Below are 16075 nucleotides of genomic sequence, written 5' to 3'. Positions count from 1 at the left end.
AAATAATAAAAAGAAAATTTGAAATATAGCAGATCCACATGCTCACTTTTAGATCTGCCGTTTTCACTAGTTTGAGTCCCGGCCAAACGCCAAATTAATTTTTTGGGTGTTGAGATAAAAAGCTTGCGGTCCACGGCAATAGACCACTCATGTGTCCCGGGCCGCGGTGGTACGGGCACCCTAGGCCACCAATGCCAGCCTGATGGCGTGTCACGGGTTCGAATCCCCTTTGCTGTGTGTCACTTCCCATCTCTCTACCCCCCCCCCCCCCCCCCAAAAAAAAACAGAAAAATGTACTCCCATATTAGTAGACTCAAGCAATGGGTCTAGCTGGTACTCACATTTAGACTGGTCCGTTTCCTACTTGTCAAATAGAGTGTTTCTGGGGCTACTAATGTCCCCTCATCGGCTCCATTGACATCGCGGTGTGCCCCAGGGTTCAATTATTGGTCCTTTTCACTTCTCTCCCTGCAAACATGCTTCTCCTTGGCTGTTTTAATTATAGTTGTTTTAAGTGTGTTTTCCTTACCATTGCTATGCAGATGACAGCACTTCTCCTTTGAACCTAAATAACCCCACTAAGCTCTCTCCACCCTGCAAGAATGTTTAACAACTGTCGAGGATTGGATGTCAGAAAAAGGAACCAAATGCACCCCGTAAAGGGTTGTTCCATTTTGCACGCTCAAACGGCAGTCAGTGCCCTAAACCTCAAAAACTGGGGGTTTATGAAAAAAAAAAAAAAAAGAGGTTGAGAATCACTAAACTACAGCGTGAATAGTCTCATTCATTTGGATTCATGTCCGCACACAGATACCCTTGTTACACAGTAACAAGGGTCATCGTCAAGGGTCTGTAACTCTCAAGAGTTATGGAAGTCCTAGTTGCAAATAAAATTTGACATTCAGAAAGGTATGAACATTGGGTCTTATGACCAAAATAAGAACATTATGGTGTGTAAAAAAATAAAAGCAAACCTTTTTTCCACAGACAAGACCAAGTCTTGCCACAGACATATTTGTCTGCGCATGGACATATTGATGACCCCCTGCCCAGAAAGCTGACCATGACATACATGTCATTTAGATAGAATTTTTTATATGGTTTTCATACATTTTTTTACTGAATAGGTGCTTGGTATACCTACATTTTTTCTTAGATTACTCTTTCTATGCATTTCATCTATTCTTGTTGATGTATTACTATTGATCTATTACCTTGCTTATTGTAAATCGCTTTGGATTAAGAGTGTCTGCCAAATGCGTAAATTGTAATGCTTACCTGGTCCTTCTCTGGTTTGTCAGAGAAATCACTCAGGCTGGTGGAGGTGAGGTTTCGATGGGCGGTGGTGGGGCTGCCTGCAGAGGGAAGGAAAGGGATGGAAGAATGGGAATTTGGGATTCATCACTTGAACCCCAGCAGCATCCATATTTTTGCAGGGGGAACATTAGCCAAGAATAGCTGACACACAAGCTCACAATGTGTTGTTGTGAGCTTGCAGTTCAGCTATATTTGGGTGTAACTATTCGGTGCAGAATAGCAGTTCGAAGTCAGAAAGAAGTACAACGTTAACTCTGGGTCCAGTTTACCAAGTCTAGACGGTTCAATTGGTTAAATGTTTGACTGGTGAGCTCTGAGGTCGTCATTGCTTTGGCAGATACTGTATGCAAGGCCCAGAAACACCAGAAAAGAAAGAGACCCTCGTTTTTCCCAAGGAAAGGGATGAAGAGAAACAGAAATATAAGGACCTTGGTAAGTGGAGTGATAACATTTGGGGGACAAGTTGCACTGCAATAGTTTAACTCTGATGTACTGTACGATTTGACCTGATTTGATGCAAGATGAAGACCTCCTTTATCCATCTTGGGCATTAAATCCCTATTATTATTATATAGAAAAAAATTATAACAGGGTTGAATTAATTGTGTTTTTTTAATCTAAATTTAGATGGCCACTACTCTAACTGTAGTGATTAAGATGAGACCACACGGCGTGAATGAGATTAACAGATCGGATATATTGTTGAAATAACATGTTTAGTTTTCACAAATAATTGTTTTCCAGTTGAGCCGTTAAGCTTTACCAAAGAAGGTGGAAACATTCCTCTTTCTGCAAACATCTTATTCAGAATACTTGTAGAACACCGTTACTGTTGGTGATGTACTTCATACTTTTTACAGAGGGGAGAATGATTTGTGTCCATCATTGACACACTTGTAAGGCATGTAAAAGTTCTGTTTAGTTTGCTGTAACCATGTAAGTGTATAAGTAGTACTTATTAAGTACAGTGTGCGATTCTTTTTGCTGATGTTTACGGTCCTGTCACCAGTAATTATTAAAGGCTTAAGGCCATTATTCTCAACAATATTCTATTTTAGTTCATTGACTGTGGGCTTTAGAGAATTATAAAAATGACATAGCCGTCGTTTATGGATTTGAACCAGGTAGGGTTTAAGTGGTTAAGACCGATTTTGTAAGAAACATTTCGTTGTTGTCGAGTGGAAACCTTTTTTCCTATTTTAAAAACAATTTAAAATAGTGAAAATAGCCAATCTAGAAGCACACAACGCCTGGCATCGCGAGGCGTTGTGTGCTTGTAGATTGGCTATTTTCACTACTTTTGTGCAACACTTTTGTATGATGAAGCAGGGCTTTAATTTACAAAAAAAAAACATACATTTGAAACCTGGAGATACAAGGTTTCTGCTCGACAGTGACGAATTTAATCCTACATCTTATTTTACCCGTCTGTGACATTTGAACTATGACTTTATAAGGATCAGCAGAGAAACCCTGCCACGACACTATACGTCCTGTAGGAGTGATGATTCTGTTGACCTGACTTACAGAGGTGTCCCGAGCTGGAGCTTCTCCTGAACGGCTCGCACGTGTCCTCTAGGTCTTGGGGGTTTAAACAAGGCACGGAGGGTTCGAGGGGGCTTCGCGGCGCTTTAACCCCCCCCAAATGGGCAGGACAGGTGGACAGAGAGACAGCGTTGTCCCACAGACACCCCAATGTGCAGGAGAGGAGGAGAGAGACAGCGGTGTCCCACAGGAGGAAGACAAAACAAAAGATTGGAAAAGGAGAGAAGAAACAGACAGAAAAATAAAACACTTTTAGAGAAGAAAAATGAAAAGAGCAGATAGAATGGACCCTTTGTCAAGTCCTGCCCATGGTTGTGCCCCTCTTCGCACCCATTGGTTGCTGTATCTTGGTTGGACAAAAATCCTGTCTCTATCCACTACCATTGAAATAACAGGTTTTTCAGTTGCTTCGTATTGATGTTCCGTGTATTCAATTCTTATTTTAAACTTTGTGTCAGTAAAGAGGAACATCTCAGGTGTAGTATAGTGACTTGGCATATGATGTTCTTTTTTCTCCAAAAATTATGTTTTAGCAAATTCAACATAAACAACCAAATAAGGCAGAACCAGGGCAGAACAAGGCAGAGAGAGCCTGCTGGTTGGTCAGTCAGGGACCAACCAGCAGGCTGACAAAGGGTCAATTAAAGGTGTAGTTCACCCCACCCCCAAAATACAAATTATTCCCCCATGCATGAAGCATTGAATTCATGGGTATTGTTTTGTTTTTGTTGCATTCCTAAGCCAATCTGATGAATTATAAAGACCCTAATGTAGGAGTCCGGTAGGAGACACAAAGAGTCTCCTTATGAGTAATTGAAATAAGTCATTTTGCGGGTGAACTATCCCTTTAAAGCTGCATAATGGTTTAAAGAATGAAAGAAAGCTTCAGCTTAATTTATACGTTGTTGCACGCTGGTGTCGTACAGCGAAAACACATCTATAAGCTCACCACACTGTGCACAACACAGCATAAGTCAAGCCTTAGAGGTAAGAAACATCAGCCCTGAGATATAGCTAAACTAAACAGTTGCTTGAATGATATATATTCAAGCATAATATTATTACGGGTTACTGAATATTAATTTCCAAAACATTTAGAAACTGTAACAGCAGTTCTATTTAGAAGTTCTACTACTACAACACAATAAGCAACAATGCATCATTGATCAACTTAAGATTGCTCAAAAGTTCAAAACTCTGGCATTTCTAAATAACAACTTGTATTTCGCATCATTATTTTCAAATCGTTAAATGCTGGAAATACTGCAATCAGTGAAAAGTGTCACAAATCGACAAGCTCGAAGCGCATCTTTTGGATCTGCTACTTCTGTTGCTTTTAAATGATGCTGTAGTATGATAATAAAAATAAAAAAAGTTGGATAAACCGATTTATACAGTAAGAACTACTAAGTAATTCATAACAACAAATGGCTGCAATACATTTTCTTTTGGCCTTTACTAGGGCTGTCAGGATTATGACATTTTACATGACGATTATGTTTCACTCAAATAATTGCGATTAACGATTTAATTGTGTTTTTGTCGTTGACAATGGACCAATCCCCAATCACATACACACCCATTGTAACTGTTACAATGGGTGTGTATGTGATTGGGGATATGATACATAACCTAAATATACAAAAAAATTACTGACATATTTTACTGACATATTTGACAACTATACTTAAAAAAGAACATATGCGACGCGTTGTGAGCTTGTAGATCAGCCATTTCCACTTCTTTTTTTTTTTTTTTTAATATGAAAATCCTTCAACATGGAAACGATATGACGATAATGAAAAATAATCGCGATTATGTCAAATAATTGCGATTCGACGATTATGTAATAAATGTGACAGCCCTAGCCTTTCTCCTACCGTTCTCCTGGTTGGTGAACAGTCGACTTGCGCTGGACACCGTCTTGCCGATGTCTGCCAGGGAGCGCAGGTTGGACTTCTTGGTCTGGTGGCGATGCCTCCTCAGCAGCGTGTACATCACCTTCTCCTTCATGTCCGGCTTCAGCTGACCGCTCTCTATCTGGCTGTCTGTGATCAGCTCTGAGGACCAGGAACACACGTATATGAGAAAATGAAAATACCGTCTGATCAGCTCTGAGAAGGAACACACGTATGAGAAATAAAATACGTATGGGGTGAATGTTGGGGGTGAACTACTCCTTTAAATCCTATTAGTAGACCTTGTATCTGAACTGTACTGTGCTTTTCCTATGTGAAATGCTAAGAAAAGTATTCAATCAAATAAAATACGTCTACGTTTTGAGCTTCCATATCATCTATTTTCACTCAAAAAACAGAAACAGCTTGTAAATCGTCTATTTTCGCAAAACACAACATGCTTTCACAGAACACACGCCGTCTTCTATGGAATCCAAATGACTGAAATCGGTCGTGGCGCCTGAGAACATTAAATCCATGCATTGATGAACTTTACGGGCCTCTGGGTCACGCAACGCTGGCTTACCAACAACCTGTGGCAGGGTGGAGGCCTCTAGGTCCAGCATGATGGTGCCTGTCTGGATGCAGGTCTTCAGCTCCATCAGACTGTGTAGGGACAACGTGGCCACGTGAGGCTTACTCCATCGCTCTCCACCCGCCTCCACGGTCTCCTCAAACTTGATCCACCTGGAAGTCAAGAGGCAGAGAGAGATGCGCTTTAGTTCCCTATGCAGGTGGCTCTCAAAGTGGGGTCCGGGGATTAGTTTAACCACTTTAAAACTATAAAAATGTATACGGCTATAATAAAGAAAATAACGTCACTGTCGGGCAGAAACATCGTATGTCCAAGTTTTTTTTGGTAAAGTAAAGCCCTGTTTCATCATACAAGACTGTCGCACAGAGCTAGTGAAAATAGCCGATCTACAAGCATACAACGCCTCGCGGCGCGAGGCGTTGTGCGCTTGTAGATTGGCTACTTTCACCATTTTAAATCATTTATAAAAAGATAAATACAAAACAAACAGTTTTGGACATACAAGGTTTCCACCCGACAACAACGATATGGTTTACACAAGGTTCTCTGGGAGTAACAAAGATGGCTAGGATCAGGAACGAGTACATCAGAGGGACGGCCGGTGCATGTCAGATGTTTTGGACATAAAGCCAGAGAGGCCAGACTGAGATGGTTTGGACATAAAGCCACTAGAGAGGCCAGACTGAGATGGTTTGGACATAAAGCCACTAGAGAGGCCAGACTGAGATGGTTTGGACATAAAGCCAGAGAGGCCAGACTGAGATGGTTTGGACATAAAGCCAGAGAGGCCAGACTGAGATGGTTTGGACATAAAGCCAGAGAGGCCAGACTGAGATGCTTTGGACATAAAGCCAGAGAGGCCAGACTGAGATGGTTTGGACATAAAGCCAGAGAGGCCAGACTGAGATGGTTTGGACATAAAGCCAGAGAGGCCAGACTGAGATGGTTTGGACATAAAGCCAGAGAGGCCAGACTGAGATGCTTTGGACATAAAGCCAGAGAGGCCAGACTGAGATGGTTTGGACATAAAGCCAGAGAGGCCAGACTGAGATGGTTTGGACATAAAGCCACTAGAGAGGCCAGACTGAGATGGTTTGGACATAAAGCCACTAGAGAGGCCAGACTGAGATGGTTTGGACATAAAGCCACTAGAGAGGCCAGACTGAGATGGTTTGGACATAAAGCCAGAGAGGCCAGACTGAGATGGTTTGGACATAAAGCCAGAGAGGCCAGACTGAGATGGTTTGGACATAAAGCCAGAGAGGCCAGACTGAGATGGTTTGGACATAAAGCCAGAGAGGCCAGACTGAGATGGTTTGGACATAAAGCCAGAGAGGCCAGACTGAGATGGTTTGGACATAAAGCCAGAGAGGCCAGACTGAGATGGTTTGGACATAAAGCCAGAGAGGCCAGACTGAGATGGTTTGGACATAAAGCCAGAGAGGCCAGACTGAGATGGTTTGGACATAAAGCCACTAGAGAGTCCAGACTGAGATGGTTTGGACATAAAGCCACTAGAGAGTCCAGACTGAGATGGTTTGGACATAAAGCCACTAGAGAGTCCAGACTGAGATGGTTTGGACATAAAGCCACTAGAGAGTCCAGACTGAGATGGTTTGGACATAAAGCCAGAGAGGCCAGACTGAGATGGTTTGGACATAAAGCCAGAGAGGCCAGACTGAGATGGTTTGGACATAAAGCCACTAGAGAGTCCAGACTGAGATGTTTTGGACATAAAGCCACTAGAGAGGCCAGACTGAGATGTTTTGGACATAAAGCCACTAGAGAGTCCAGACTGAGATGTTTTGGACATAAAGCCACTAGAGAGTCCAGACTGAGATGGTTTGGACATAAAGCCACTAGAGAGTCCAGACTGAGATGGTTTGGACATAAAGCCAGAGAGGCCAGACTGAGATGGTTTGGACATAAAGCCAGAGAGGCCAGACTGAGATGGTTTGGACATAAAGCCAGAGAGGCCAGACTGAGATGGTTTGGACATAAAGCCACTAGAGAGGCCAGACTGAGATGGTTTGGACATAAAGCCACTAGAGAGGCCAGACTGAGATGGTTTGGACATAAAGCCACTAGAGAGGCCAGACTGAGATGGTTTGGACATAAAGCCAGAGAGGCCAGACTGAGATGGTTTGGACATAAAGCCAGAGAGGCCAGACTGAGATGGTTTGGACATAAAGCCAGAGAGGCCAGACTGAGATGGTTTGGACATAAAGCCAGAGAGGCCAGACTGAGATGGTTTGGACATAAAGCCAGAGAGGCCAGACTGAGATGGTTTGGACATAAAGCCAGAGAGGCCAGACTGAGATGGTTTGGACATAAAGCCAGAGAGGCCAGACTGAGATGGTTTGGACATAAAGCCAGAGAGGCCAGACTGAGATGGTTTGGACATAAAGCCACTAGAGAGTCCAGACTGAGATGGTTTGGACATAAAGCCACTAGAGAGTCCAGACTGAGATGGTTTGGACATAAAGCCACTAGAGAGTCCAGACTGAGATGGTTTGGACATAAAGCCACTAGAGAGTCCAGACTGAGATGGTTTGGACATAAAGCCAGAGAGGCCAGACTGAGATGGTTTGGACATAAAGCCAGAGAGGCCAGACTGAGATGGTTTGGACATAAAGCCACTAGAGAGTCCAGACTGAGATGTTTTGGACATAAAGCCACTAGAGAGGCCAGACTGAGATGTTTTGGACATAAAGCCACTAGAGAGTCCAGACTGAGATGTTTTGGACATAAAGCCACTAGAGAGTCCAGACTGAGATGGTTTGGACATAAAGCCACTAGAGAGTCCAGACTGAGATGGTTTGGACATAAAGCCAGAGAGGCCAGACTGAGATGGTTTGGACATAAAGCCAGAGAGGCCAGACTGAGATGGTTTGGACATAAAGCCACTAGAGAGGCCAGACTGAGATGGTTTGGACATGTACAGAGAGGATAATAGTCAGGGGATATTAATAAAACCTGGGAATAAATTCCTTACCAAACTATTTCTTCACCAATGTGTTTGTAAAGGTGTCTAGTAACATATTTAACAAAGATTGACATTCTAAATCCCTAGGAGAATCTTTGACAGCTAGGGTAACTTTGGGTCTCAGTATACACATCTTGCTTTAAGTGGGATGTGAGGGGTCTAACTAGGTGTTTTTAATTATTCTGAATACATTGCAAGCATTTGTTTTGAGTCATCACTTTTCACAGTTTTGTGGGGTTACCCTAGCTAGCTGTCAAAGATTCTCCTAGGGATGTTGAATTTCAAACTTTGTTAGATATGTTACTAGACACCTTTACGAACACATTGGTAAATAAATCGTTTGGTAAGGAATTTATTCACAGCTTTGACAGGTATTCTGGTAATATTCGCTGGCAGAAGGATGCCGAGGTTGGGACTGCCACGCAGGCGGCCTAGAGGAAGACCAAAGAGGAGCTGTATGGATGTAGTGAAAGAGGACATGAAGGTAGTCGGTGTGAAAGAAGAGGAGAGAGACAGAGGACAGGGTGAGATGGAGGCTCACGACTGCCCCGACTCGTTGTGAGCTTGTAGATGTGCTATTTTCGCCCAACGCTCGCCCTAAAATGGGGACGCTAGGGCTCATGTGGTAAAAAAAGAAAAAGGCCCAAGTCTCATATAGCAGGCAATGAATCAACTGAGACGGCCAGACAAGCACTACTAAGAAAAAAATGAAAGAAAAAAAGTTTAGGATGTGTAAAGGTACAGTGACAAAGACCACAACAATTAGTAACTCCCCCAAGACACATTTTAATCTAATCCAGTCTGAATTGTATTCTAAATTAGTGTTTGTCAAACCTTTACATTTCAAGGTTTCCCCTCAACTCTGACAGTGTACAAATTTGGTTCCATTTGTATACTGTCAGAGTTACAGACTTGTATGGGTCAATTTAGACCCATTTATCCCTGGAATCCACTTTGGGAACCACTGTTCTAAATTATAAAAAATATATTTTCATTAATTAGATAGACATGTTTATAAAGCATCCTTGTAACAAAGAGAAGAGAAAGAGACAAGGGAGAAGGGATGTGTTATGTTTAGGCTTGAAGAAGTCACACAATTCTTTTTTTTTTTTCCCAGGAAGTCAAAATCCATGCTAAAAGTAAATGCAGGACAGAAATAAAAGTAAACAAAGGATTTCGTTTCACTATACAGCCAAATAAGGGCCACAAACAAAAGGCGACATGGAGAGTTCTCTTCTCTTTACACAACAATCGCACAATGTTGTGAATCACTCACAGTTCATAGAGAGAAAATACGGGATGCGGGACAGGATCAGAATGTGTTAAAACAGGGATTAGTAAACTTTCATTTGGAGACCCAGAAGAGAAGTCTTCCAGGGACCCACATTTATATTTCTACAACAGGGGTAGGCAACCTTAGGCACAGGTGCCAACATTGGCACAGGGGAGGGTGATCACTGGCACACACTGGCAGAAGTGAGAGAGAGAAGATTTGCATTTTAAAATCAAATATATTTTAAACATGGCCAATTAAATGAAGTCAACTAATTTACAGCAAATGACATCCTGCACATAATTCTACATTCATTAAAGCTCTGAACTCTGACTGGGGAGGGAGTCGGGGGATACCGGTAGGTGGATTATGGCTCTGAGTCTAATGATCGTTATAACAATGTCTTGCCAATCAAAATATGTCAGAATTTTGATGGGGTTAAAATGTATGTTTGTTGTTGACATGGCCCACAGACTATCTAGAAAATAAAAACATGGCAGTTTATTTCAAAAATGTTGCTGACCCACAGTATAACAAAACACATGAATTAACCACTTTTCAAAAAAGCATTAAACCTCATTCAAAATTGTCAATTTTGAAATGTTTTTTGAACACCTTTTGACTTTGAAAATATGTTTTTACATTTTTTTAGTAGTAACAGTAAAACATCTATTTTTTTAAAACATGATATTTACTCGCGAAACCGTTTCTGCAACCCGTGTTGGCTCCTGGGTTTGGGAAACACGGGCATCATAGTTCAGGTCACTTTGGGGGAAACGTGCGACGCGTGCAAAAAGAAGCCAGACAGTCTTCAGGGAGACATTTCAGACCACACACACACAACTCAACCCTGAAGGCATGACTTGAGGCTCAGGTCTGTCTCTCTTTAACCCATTTAGGGCCTAGAATTATCGAATGCTTTAGCTATTGAAAAATAGCAGTTATACAAGCTCACTGCGCGGCACTCGTGAGCTTGTAGATCTGCTATTTTTGAAAAAGTTGTGAAAATGTGTGCAAATCTTTGAATATATGTACTTTCAAAGCGAACGTTTGTAACTCAAATTTTGCTTCTGGGTGGTCCCTGGAACTAAATATTTTGAGATGGGGGTCCGTGGCCAAGTACATATCATTTTGGGGGTCCTTTACATGGAAAAGTTTGAGCACCACTGACATAGAAACATAGGTTTTTTTTTTTTTTACTTCAAAAGACACATAGATCGGGTCAAAATTTAAAATTTTAAGAATTTTCAAGAATAGCAGATCTACAAGCTTGCAGCGCGGCACCCTCGGTGCCGTGCTGTGAGCTTGTAAATCTGCTATTTTTCAATAGTTAAAGCATACAATAATAATACGCAATAATGTGTACCCCGGTCCAAATTGCTTAATAATGCCTCCACTACAATGGCCCATTCTCTGGGGCCTGGGGATGGGGTTTCCACAGGGGATAAGGTATCCCTCTGGCTGTGGTCCATGTGCCTCCGACCCGGCCATCTTGAAGAGCGGAGACGAAAATGAAAACCTCAGGGGTTCAGTGATTCACCTCCCTCACATCTCATGTGGTCTACAGTACCGTATCGCACCCCACTGGAGTCCAAAAGCAGGTGCAGACAACGGAATATAAAGAAACAGTGTCTTTATATAGCCGACCTACAAGTATCAGAGTCTACTACTGGAGGCATTAACATTATAGGGTGACCAGACGTCCCGGTTTGGCCGGGACTGTCCCGTTTTCAAGCTGCGAGTCCTGGTGTCCCGACAAATATATCAAACACTAATGTGTCCCGGTTTTCAACATTCACTACAAAATTGTTCTGGTTTTCTTCAGAAATTAAAATAATAGTAGCTGTTTTCAGTGGTTGCATAGACAGCGGTGGTTGAACCTCTGACTTTGCACCACTGAGGACATGCAGTGCTTGGCAGTGAGGAGCCTGGTTCATTCCACATGGGAGCTTCTGCTTTGGGCTAATTTTACACAAGTGGCTCCACATAGTTCCACCTGATAAGTCTCAAGTGGAGGACACACACACACACACACACACAAACCAAAATCATGTCCAATAAGGCCGTGGTTGTCAACCTTTTCAGGCCGCGAGCAAGCACTAGGAGTTGAGGCACTACATTTAGTTTGACTCCGTTCCACACATATGAACATAATGTGAAAATGGCAGATCAAAATCTCACAACGCCTCGCAATCACATTTTTGCCTTTCTTATATTATTTGACAATTTGGCCAATGTTTTCCCCAGTTTTTATAGTATAGTTTGTTGATTACTTTCAATGCAGTAATGGCTTTTTTCCCTAGGTATTAAAAAGCTCTTTCGCTGTAAATATACATATGTATTGCATTTGTTGCATGTCTTACTGATGGACTAAGTACTCTAATCCTGTGTTTCCTAAACCAAACCGAGTACAATGTGAATGGACCACAATGGAAACAATCCTCTTAACATAACCTTTAACTGCACTACATGTACTGTTAACTAACTTTAACATTGGTATTCAATTAATCAATTAACCAACCAACCAACCAAAAGAAAGACGAACAGCTGAGATGTGAATTGCGTTTTAGTTGATTTTGACAGCAAATTTTGATTTAGGTATTTTGAATAGTCATATTTTAGTTGTTTCACAGCTTGTAGATCTGATATTTTTTCAGAGCACTCATCACTCTTCTTTTTAGTTAGTTCTACTGGATCTCTTCTTCACTAGTCCCTCCCAAACGTTTACTCTCATTTTTATTTGTTGACTAATTTGTCAATATATTTTGTCTTGGGCCGCCCACTGGCCTACTGGTGCATACCACTTAGGCATTGCCACATAAGCATGGATGCCTGGCGGCGGTTCAATTCCTGATCCGGACGACCTTTTCCGCATGTCACTCCCCATCTCTCCCCCCATTTCCTGTCAGTCTACTGTCCTATCAATAAAGGCAAAAAGCCCAAAAACAAATCTTAAAAAAGAAAAAAAAACATCTTTCGTCATAGTTTTAGTCTACGAAATCGACACTAGTTGGCAAAATCTTGATAGTCCGACAAGGTTTTAAGGTTAGGCAATATCAGACTAATGGGACGTCGAACTGTCGAACTCACTCAACAGCAAACAGACCAACATACAGCATAAGAGGTATGTGCACATTTCTAAAGTGACAAATTAAGGACTTTTTAGACCCTTTTAGTACCTCTGGTCAAAAATTGGCCAATAATAAGAGACTGAAAATGTGAAAATAGCATGGAACAGATGGAGTCAAACTAATGCAATGCCAACTCTTACAATTCCAAGTGCCTGTCAGGGTGGGGGGGGTCCCCAGTTGAAATATGATTATTTTGGGGGTCACGGCCTGAAAAGGTTGAGAACCACTGCACTAGATTGTGTCCAGCATGTGTTGTTACCTGGCCGTCTCCTTCCACTCCATCTCCTGACCGTCCACCGCCAGCAGCTCATCCAGCTCTGTGAAGAGCTGAGGAGGAGGAGGGCCGTCATCTTCCTCACCCAGGATGAAGCGGATCCGCTCTGCCGGGGAGACTGAGAGATAGAGAGAGACAGAGAGAGATGAAGAACCATGTTGAAGTTATGGACCCATCTGTTCACAGTTAAGACCTGGAACCACTTTAACCTTTATTTGATGCAAAGGAAAACTTTGTTTTTTTACCACAAGGATTCATGTTTTAGATAGTCATTAGAGAAAAGAAAAGATGAGTGTTAAAATGTTTTCCTTTACTTCTATTGTTTTTGTGATTTTACAGATTTTGATTTGCATACATGCCCCCCAGGTTAACACTTTCCAAGCCACGGGGAGCCCCTTAATGTTAAAACCGTAATATATCGGACATCTGAGCAAGGAGTCTCAGCCGCGCCGTACTTTCCCGGACTTTGTCATTAAAACCGGAATAAATGATTTTTATCCGAAAATCGGCGTTCGTCTAACCTTCCCTAGTCACCGCTCGTCCATCGGTGGCTCGTGGCTGCTCTGACATGAAACAGAAGTGACTCTCATGGCCTTTCCTTCTTCAGCCTTCCTTCCTCCCACCCACTTAGACGATAGCACTAGCAGAGCTGGAGTGCTAGGTGCTAGGCTATCCAAAGTGGTCACATCGACTGTTCAGTCACTCCTGGACTATATGCATGGATCGTTATGCGCGCGGATCGCGCACACGAAACGCACAGGGAGATCGATGCTCGGCCAAAACCACCACTCTATCCCAACGGAGATCGAGAAAATCACGGTGAGCTAATGACCTGAAAAAAAAAAAAAAAAAAAAAAAAAAACAACGGTGCGGTCCAAGAAGGAGGGGTGGCGGGCTCATGTTTATAAACATAATATTATGTCTCAGATCACAATACAATAATAGAAATTTCACGGCTAATCTACCAACCACCATTCTATTTTGGCTGGCAAACTGTTAAGGGCAACCCAAGTGGCTAAATATGTCTTTTTAGACACAATAAGCCCATTCCCAAGATGCACCGCAATCTTTCATGGGCAGATGTGACTTATGGGGGCTGGTGTAAATAGTAACAACAATAGTACAAATTGCCGGCTTATTGTGTCTAAATGTACATATACGCATGCCCCAACCCACTGAAATCAAAATACTAAAATCGCTAAAACAGAAAGCAGTAAATGAAAACATTTTAGCACTCATATTTTCTTTTCTCTAATTACAATCGAAAATATGAACCCTTTGGTGCAAATACTGACCCACAAAACTAGCGAAAATAGCAGATCTACTAGCACACACCACCTCACGATGCAAGGCAAAGCGAACGGTTTTGGACATATACCCAGGGGGCAAAGGAAGGTGTGCTGCATTTGCCCCGACATAAAAGGTTGTCCACCAGAAATATTATCTATGACCCAGTAGGATCACAACCTATATGGACAACCCGGTCAATTTGTTCGGAAAAGTTCCAATATGGCCGCCTCAATATTAGCCCCTATTAGTTTTAATGGGGGGTGAATAGGGAAGAAATTTAAACTGAGGGATATTTCCACGAAACTTCACAGGTTGATCAATGGTATACATATGAACATTTTTTGTATTGCAAGTTTCCATGAAATCCAATATGGCCGCCACAATATGGCCGCCATAATGTAAGGACCCAGAAAATAGGTTTTGCCTCTAACTTCTGAACCAGATGAGCTAGAAACGGAAACTTGGTGTCTATTTCATGGTGTCTGACCATGGGAGACTCAATGGAATAGCTAATTTTATTATTGGGTGTGTCTGGACCTTTATTGTGCATATTTGCAAGATGGTGGATTCCCAAAATAGAGCTTTAACATAATTTCTACCATGATTGTTGACTGCTTTTGCAAATACAAGCAATATGAATCCATTTGCTAAGATTTATGGCACAGAAGGGACCTGTATTATTCTTGAGTTAGCATGTTGTCAAAATGGCTGTAAACGAGATATTATATTTCCTGTCCGATTCTACTTGTAGCAATGACTTCAGATAAAATCAGAGACCAAAACAATGTATCTTAGAATTTTTATTTTTATTTTAAAAATTATTAAAAAAAGAGAGAGATTATCTCAATGAAATGAATGCAACTGCCTTTTTGGGTCTTTCACACATAGACATGCACATGCTTTCCAACAACTTCAGCTTCAGGGAAATTATAATGAACACATGATTAAAACAGGCTGCATTATAATGCAAATAATTGCTAGTCACTATCACTGTCATGTGTACTTATCCTGCATCTTGTCTCCAGTCCTTGGCAACGACACCCCAAGTAGCATGCAATTCCCTTCTTCGCACATGAAGTTCAATCACCCGAGAGAGACTTGGAGTAGAACCGCTGCTCCTTCACTTGGAAAGGAGTCAGCTTAGGTGGTTCGGGCATCTAGTACGGATGCCCCCCGAGCGCCTTCCTAGGAAGGTCCTCGATGCACGTCCCACTGGGAGGAGACCCCGTGGCAGACCTAAGACCAGATGGAAGGATTATATCTCCAGACTGGCCTGGGAACGCCTCGGTATGCTCCCAGAGGGAGTGGAGGAAGTTACGCAGGATAAGGAAATCTGGAAGTCTCAGTTGGAACCGTTACCCCCGCGACCCGATTCCGGATAAGCGGTTGAACAGTTTTTCTGGCAGCCTTTGATACAGCTTCATGATATTGCCTTGTCCATTGATATAGGACAGGCTGGCTCTGTAGATGGACAGGGGACTGCCTTCCCATCACTGAGAGACCATCCATATTCAGTGAAGCAAGGGATGTCTGGCTTCGCGATGTGTGCAGTTTTATCTATTATGGCTGCAAGAGCAGCTCTTTTCAGGTGCAGGCCAAAGGCATTTTCTGTAGGTGGCAGCAGCTTCAACAGGGTTGATCGGTTATTTAGGAACTTGTACACTCTCAGCTTTGCCAGGTCAAAGTCCTCCGAATGGTCAGCTTTTGATGCATATACAGCTATCGTGAGGTCTCTAGCCTGATTCTTGACATCCTCTGAGAGGGAA

General features: G+C 42.3%; 1 protein-coding gene across 1 annotated transcript in view; it reads right to left on the bottom strand.

Annotated features, from left to right (window-relative positions):
- Positions 1 to 16075, bottom strand: part of LOC308298950 (electrogenic sodium bicarbonate cotransporter 1-like) — a 101812-nt gene that overhangs the window by 40940 nt on the left and 44797 nt on the right. The window contains exons 4-7 of the mRNA XM_080742648.1: positions 13005 to 13137; positions 5347 to 5507; positions 4743 to 4922; positions 1279 to 1355 (exon numbers count right to left, since the gene is read on the bottom strand). Of these exons, the coding sequence (XP_080598774.1) occupies positions 1279 to 1355; positions 4743 to 4922; positions 5347 to 5507; positions 13005 to 13137 (551 nt within the window). The remainder of the gene's footprint in view (positions 1 to 1278; positions 1356 to 4742; positions 4923 to 5346; positions 5508 to 13004; positions 13138 to 16075) is intronic.

The sequence above is a fragment of the Nannobrachium achirus genome (genome assembly GCF_963921795.1).
Source record: "Nannobrachium achirus genome assembly, chromosome: 15".
Classification (NCBI taxonomy): Eukaryota; Metazoa; Chordata; class Actinopteri; order Myctophiformes; family Myctophidae; genus Nannobrachium; species Nannobrachium achirus.
Note: the sequence above shows the minus strand (reverse complement) of the source record. Positions and strands in the feature narration are given on the sequence as shown.